The sequence below is a fragment of the Babylonia areolata genome, chromosome 20 (genome assembly GCF_041734735.1).
Source record: "Babylonia areolata isolate BAREFJ2019XMU chromosome 20, ASM4173473v1, whole genome shotgun sequence".
Lineage (NCBI taxonomy): Eukaryota > Metazoa > Mollusca > Gastropoda > Neogastropoda > Buccinidae > Babylonia > Babylonia areolata.
Window position 1 is genome coordinate 1,833,576 of NC_134895.1, and position 7,500 is coordinate 1,841,075.

General features: G+C 40.5%; 1 protein-coding gene across 1 annotated transcript in view; it reads left to right on the plus strand.

Annotated features, from left to right (window-relative positions):
• LOC143295079 (atrial natriuretic peptide receptor 1-like) overlaps positions 1-1,359 on the plus strand; it is a 50,635-nt gene extending 49,276 nt beyond the window's left edge. The window contains 1 exon segment of the mRNA XM_076606638.1: positions 1,111-1,359. Coding sequence (XP_076462753.1) covers positions 1,111-1,359 — 249 coding nt within the window.
• Positions 1,360-7,500: the final 6,141 nt, after the last annotated feature.

Sequence of the window (7,500 nt, forward strand, 5' to 3'; positions counted from 1 at the left end):
CCCTTCTGATTGGTCGTGGACTGGCCAGAGTCAGAAGTTTGGATGCGCAGTGAACACATTCCTGCATGCTTCACTGTCTGAATGAAGAAAGAGAGAGATGTGAGCATGAAATGTGTAGAGAGAATGCTGTAGGATGAAAGTGGGATGAATGTATGTGGAATCTGAAACAGCAGGCTATTGACCACCACGCGTTATATTGTTCAGCTGGGTAAATCCTCAGGATGTAAAATGTAAGCTTTCGGTTCTTCGTCTAAGCTCCTCTTTCATTGTTATCTTTAGAGTAAATTGAATTTTTTTTCTTAAGTAGGTTAGGATTTGAACTGATTGAGAGCGTTAGACCGGCGGTAAGAATGTGTGTGTGTGTGTGTGTGTGTGTGTGTGTGTGTGATTATATCTGTTGTGGGAAGAGAAGTTCGTCATTTCTGAATATCCGGAAGAATGAATGAATAAATGCACAATAAATGAAGAGAAATATGATTTCGTTAGTGTTCTAGGTCAGAATTGGTACCGGGAGGTGTCAGCCTGGGTATTAGTAACATTATTATATTATGTAACAGCAAATTCTGTTCGTGACAGTCAGCTCTCGTTAGGTCTCTAGTCCAGCCTGTCCTCTCATATGGAATGTGATGAATGGGAAAAGTTTTTCATGACAGGATTATTTTTCTTTCTCGAGAGATTTCTTTTTCTTTTTTTTCCCTTCTTCTGTATGATGGAATCACACACCCAACCAACCTGAACACATCCATCTAAGCCCCTACCTATTCATAATATATGGATTTTTTTCTTGTGTGTGTGTGTGTGTGTGTGTGTGTGTGTGTGTGTGTGTGTGTGTCTGTGTCTGTGCCTGTGGTTGTATACATACATATATATATATATATATATATATGTGTGTGTGTGTGTGTGTGTGCTTGTGTGTGTGTGCGTGCGCGCGCGCGTGTGTGTGTGCTTCGGAGTATCTCTCTCTCTCTTTCTCTCTGTATATAATCTGTGTGTGTGTGTGTGTGTGTGTGTGTGTGTGTGTGTGTGTGTGTGTGTGTGTGTGTGTGTGTTTAACGTTTAACGTTGTTGTTTGTTTGTTTTTTCTCTCACTGGCTGTGCTCTTGGCGGCAGGGTAAAGGTGATATGGTCACGTGGTGGCTGATCAAGACAGAGGAGGAGAAGGAGGAGAAGGGGAAAGAGGAGGAGAAGGAATCGCCCATCACCACCCCTTCCCTCTCCCTGGCCACGGAGTGCAGAAAGGAGGGAGACGGAGACAGAGACAGAGACAGCGTGGACATAATGATTCAGGAGCTCATACACAGCAGGGACCACGCCAGGAGCCGTGGCGACCTGGGGGGCCTGGGTTCGCTTCTCGAGTAAGGACGAGGCTGATCGAGTAGTTGGCAGGCAGGCAGACAGACAGACAGGTGCAAACATAGGCATACATTTACATGCGCGCGCGCGCACACACACACACACACACACACACACACACACACACACACACACACACACACACACACACACACACACACACACACACGAACACACAAATATACGTGAGCAGACTGACTTTGTGTTTGTCTCTCTGTGTCTCTGCCTCTCTGTCTCTTTGCCTCTCTGTCTCTCTGTATGTCTCTCCCGCATACGTGCACACACACACACACACACACACACACACACACACACACACACACACACACACACACACACACACACACACACACACACACACCTCTCTTCCATTAAACTTATTTGTGGCCGTGGAATCAACTTTCACCGAACGCCATATTGCTTGGCCTACAAACCGTATCTTGCGGCAACTGACGTGGATTTCTTGCTGTCTGTGATGAGGGACAGATTATAGAGTTTTACCCTGGTCGGAAACTAGGGAAAGCGGTGGACTCATGTGACAGGTACGTGTGTGTGAGAGAGAGAGAGGTGGGGGATTAAACGTCATATTGTTTTCGGAAACTTTTTTCCCCACCATACTGTATATCTTTGCGAACGACGTTGTGGTGACTAGTGTGTTCCTGGCAGTTTGTAATGATATACAGAGAGTGGAGCTTTACTGTGGCCGACAGCGAGAACAACTGATGGAGTCGTGGACTGGTTGGTGGTTTTAAACTTTTCTCTTTTTTTTTTTTAATGAACTTTTTTCATCTTATTTTTATCTTTCATACGAACTGCAGAATTATATATATATATATATATATATATATATATATATATATATATATATATATATATAAATGATGGAGTCAGAATTTGGTGGTGGCTTTTTTATCGAACTTTTTTTTCTTCTTCTTTTTTTAGATTTTTTTTTTTTTCTTTTTCTTCTTTTTTGTATTAAACCCTTCTTTACTTGCCGTCATTTCTTTTTTCTTTCTTTTTATTTATTTATTTATTTTTTTTAAACTATCAAATCCTTTTGATCAGTCACTGAATTTCTTGTTGCAAGCATCGTGTCCAGTATTACGAACTACGTTACGAGCTGTTGTAAGTTCCTTCATGTTCGTAATGCTAGACAGAGGATGGAGTTGTTGTCACCGTAATCAGCAAACAGGAGAAAAAGATGATGGAGTCACTAGTTTGCTGGGTTTTTAAAACGAACGGTTGTTGTTGTTTTTATCAAGAAGCTGAACAAAAATTGTATTCTACATACTGCGTATAACTACGAACTACTTTACGGTAACGATTGTTAGTTCATTCATGTTCGTAATTACAGACATAAAGAGTCGTATCGTTGTCTGAAACGAGAACAATTGTTTGGTCGATTTAAAACAAACAAACAAACAAAACAACAACAACTTTTCTTTCTTAATTTCTGTTTTAAGTCTTTTCCTCTGCACATGGTTGCCATTTTGCCATGTTTTTCCCTCAGTTTTGTTTTCTTCTTTTTTTTTTCTCCCATTGAATTCTTGCGACCGTGGCATGATCACCATTCACTGAGTATATTGTATTGTACATACTGTCAATTAATTGTACCTTGTCAACTATTTACAGACAGAGTGGTGGTGTTTTTTTTTTTTTTTGTTTTTTTGTTTTTTTTACCGTGGTCGGCGAACGAGAATTATTAAGTGATGATCTCAAAGGGAAGATCTTGTTTTATCTTTGTTATGACTAAAGAAATGCTTTCATGCTCACTGTGTATTATTACGAACTACGTTACGGTAACTGTTGTGAGTACCATCATATTCGTAATCATAGACAGAAAGTGTACTTTTTTCTTCTTCTTTCTTTTTGTCAACACGCCAGAATAAATGGACTCATTTGTTTGCTGTGTTTTAAAAAAAGAAGTCTACAGAAACTTAAAAAAATCATGTTCTTCCTTTATACTGTTCATTTTACGAACTACGTTGCGGTAACGTTTGTGAATGTCTTCATGTTTTTTAACCAGAGAGAGAGAGGGGGTGGAGTTGTACTGTTGTCAGAAGCGACAAAAAGATGACGACAGACTCATTTGTTTGCTCGGAGGGTCAAAAAACTCTTGAAACTATTTCTGAAATCTTCCTACTCCAACATACTGTACATTATGACGAACTACGTTACGGTATGTAGCCTTTATGAATTGTTTCATGTATGTAATGATAAGAGAGAGCGTGGACAGAGCGAGGTGACGACACTCTCATTTCTTTGCCTGGCCGGGGGTGGGGGTAGGGGTAAAACGTTTTAAGAATATTTTTAGAATCTTTTCAACTCCAACATGATGTACAATTACTAACTACCTTCCAGTAATTATTCTTGTGACGAAATGCAAAGAGTGGAGAGGAATTTACAGTGGTCGCAAACGAGAAATAATCGATGGGCTCGCTGTTTACTGTGTTTTTATTTGCAGTTTTTTGTTTGTTTGTTTCGTTTTAATACAATTTTTAAGCCAAACATGGTTGATGTTTTTAATGTGATGTTTCCCCCTTCCTTTTTCTGCCCGGTTGTGCTAAAGATTGAACAGTCGTGCACAGCACAAGGTGCAGACAGATGAGTGGATGTTTCTGACGTGTTATGCAGTAGACCTTATTAAGGGTTACTGGATTTTTCTTTTTGATTTGCATTCTGTGAGTACGGAGACTGCATAAAGAATTGGTGTCATGGGACAAACTAAAATAGACAGTGGCACAGAAGATGGAATGTTCCCACTTTGCAGTGTTAAAACAAGTGTATTGTGGCCTGTTTTACTTCATGAGTTCACCTAAAAAAAAAAAAAAGTTGAAAAAATGGAACTTCAGATTGCAAGAGCCGAATGGTTAAAGCGTTGGACGTTCAACCTGAGGGTCCCGGGTTCGAATCTCGGTGACGGCGCCTGGTAGGTAAAGGGTGGAGAGTTTTCCTATCTCCCAGGTCAACATTATGTGCAGACCTGCTAGTGACTGAACCCCCTTCGTGTGTATGCGCACGCAGAAGATTAGATACGCACGTAAAAAATCCTGTAATCCATGTCAGCGTTCGGTGGGTTATGGAAACAAGAACATACCCAGCATACACCCCCCCCACCCCGAAAACGGAGTATGGCTGCCAACATTGCGGGGTAAATGAAAAAAAACAGTCATACACGTAAAATGTTACATGTCTGTCTGAGTATGTTAGTGTGCGTGCCTCAAAACTGACTGAATGACACAGGAAACGAATGATGAGCTCCCAGTGGCAGCTGTCAGTCGGCTCTACCCAGGTAGGCAGCCTGTTGTGCAAATGACCCCGTGTTTGTAAAGCGTTTAGAGCTTGGTCTCCGACCGAGGATAGGCGCTATAGAAGTATTAGTATCAATCAATCAATCAAAAGAGCACCTATCTTGTTTTTCGGATTCTTGGAGACGAAATCCAAAATAGTTAATGTGTCTATGTTACAATAATCGTGTTTACTGGCGAATTCAGTTGACTCTGTGTGTGTGTGTGTGTGTGTGTGTGTGTGTGTGTGTGTGTGTGTGCGTGCGTGCGTATGTGTATACAGGTTCTGTGTGTGTGTGTGCGTGTGTGTGTGTGTGTGTGTTTGTGTGTGTGTGTGTGTGTGTGTGTGTGTGTGTGTGTGTGTGTGGTGTTGTTGTTTTTTTGTGTTTTTTTTGGTTGGTTTGCGTGTGTGTGTGTGTGTGTGTGTGTGTGTGTGTGTGTGTGTGTGTGTGCCCTTAAAGTTTGGTTTTATTTTTCGGTTCCGGCGTCTCATTTGGAAACAAAGCAAGGTGAGATGGGTGGTATTATAGAGGCCGGGAGCGGGGAGGGGGGCCGGGGGGGTGGGGGGAGAGGGGTATTAGCAAGCGCAAAACGTCCAACAAAAATTTTAGTCTTTCAATTCTTTTTTTTTGTTTGTTTGTTTTTTTTGTTTGAATAATGTTTATGATCATTGTTTTGAAAACAATTTTTTTACAGTGTAACCGACAACATTCTGTGAATTCTGTGATTTAAAAAAAAAAGTATTTCTTGTTAGCGTGCTTGTTCCTTTATTAAAGACCACAGTGCTCCTGGTGGTCTAAACCCACCACTGCTTCCCCCCCCCCCTCTCCCCCCGAAAAAAAGCTGTGATTTTATTTATCCGGTGGTAGTATACGAATCGTTCAGCGTGTCCGCTTGACTGCCTGTAGAGGAATGCAGGGAGTGCATTTGTGTTAATTTGCGCGCGCGTGTGTGTGTGTGCGTGTACGTATCTGCGTGTGTGTGTGTCCGAGTGTGTGTATACGTGTGCTCGCTCACACGGCTCTCTCGTTACCGTGTTTATTTTAAGCACATGCGTGATTTTACGAAGTTTCACATGAATCCAAATGTCATGTCACTGGTCAGTATTGTTTTTATTTTTGGTTTCCTTTCTGTGTTTTTTTTTTTTTTTTTTTTTTTAATCACTGGTTTCATGAAACCGTGAAGATATTTTGTAAGTATTTGTGCTGTATGCACGCGCAAATTGAATTTATCTGCACTGCACATGTCGTATGCGCGTGCAAATTGAAATTGACAGTACTCGAAGTGCTGTTTGCGCGTGCAAATTGAAATAAACAGTACTCGAAGTGCTGTTTGCACATGCAAATTGAAATTAACAGTACTCGAAGTGCTGTTTGCGCGTGCAAATTGAAATTAACAGTACTCGAAGTGCTGTTTGCGCGTGCAAGTTGAAATTAACAGTACTCGAAGTGCTGTTTGCACGTGCAAATTGAAATTAACAGTACTCGAAGTGCTGTTTGCACGTGCAAATTGAAATTAACAGCACTCGAAGTGCTGTTTGCACGTGCAAATTGAAATTAACAGTACTCGAAGTGCTGTTTGCGCGTGCAAGTTGAAATTAACAGTACTCGAAGTGCTGTTTGCGCGTGCAAATTGAAATTAACAGTACTCGAAGTGCTGTTTGCACGTGCAAATTGAAATTAACAGCACTCGAAGTGCTGTTTGCACGTGCAAATTGAAATTAACAGCACTCCACGTATCAACAAAGAGACATTTTGAAGCTACTTCCTCGAGCTATCCACCAGACTCAAGATTACTCAATGTATGTTCAGTAAATGATTTATTTGTGTGTGTGTGTGTGTGTGTGTGTATCTCTGAAACATCAACAGATAAAGTGCGTTTATCATTGCGATTCTGAAAAACCTTGGTTGTTCTGTTTTAGAATACCGCCCCCCCCCCTCAAACACACACACTCACACACACACACACACACACACACACACACACACACACACACATATATATATATATATATATATATATATATATATATATATACATTATATATACATTATATATAGGGTGTGTTTTTGAAAACATTTTTGATGTCATTCCTCGAGAAACGTACAAAGTTCATTGTGCATGTGTTGAACAAAACTGAATGAAATGCGCTATGCTCCCTTTGTTATCGATGAAGAAGATGATAATGATGATTGTGTCATGGTTTGTTATAGCCTGGTGTTTAATGCACGTGTTTGGTGGATGTTATGCAGTGCATTAGCCTGCAAAAAAAAGAAAAACAACAAACAAAAAAAAAACGATTCGTTTGAGTTTCGTTTATTAATTTTGTCAAGGCATACGTTCCGTCCATGATTTTGCTGTTCAGCATGTATGTGTGTTGATGATGAGAGCAAAGAAAATAATGGTGTAATGAAGGAGAGAAACACTGTATTGCTGGACTTGGTCTGACAACGAACTGCGTTATAAGGAAGCTGTGAACTCTTGCGTCGGACGGAGTTGAAAGTGTTTCCATGGAAATAAGCGTTGAATAATTATGTATCATTCTATTGAGATTTTTTTTAGATATGATTCATTCTGATCAGTATGGTTGTGTAATCAAATTTGTATTCTAGTCATATTGCATCGAGTAATTCTTGTTTTTATTATTTGCAATGTTCTCTTCTCCGCACGGAATATTCAGATACAACCAAGAACAAGGAAAAGTTTTGGACACAAATGTGAATGACTAAAACAGGACAGGCGTGCATGTTGGGTTGAGAAACAATAACAACGGAAGTACGACTGCTGGTATCTCACACACACACACACACACACACACACACACACACACACACACACACACACACACACACACACACAC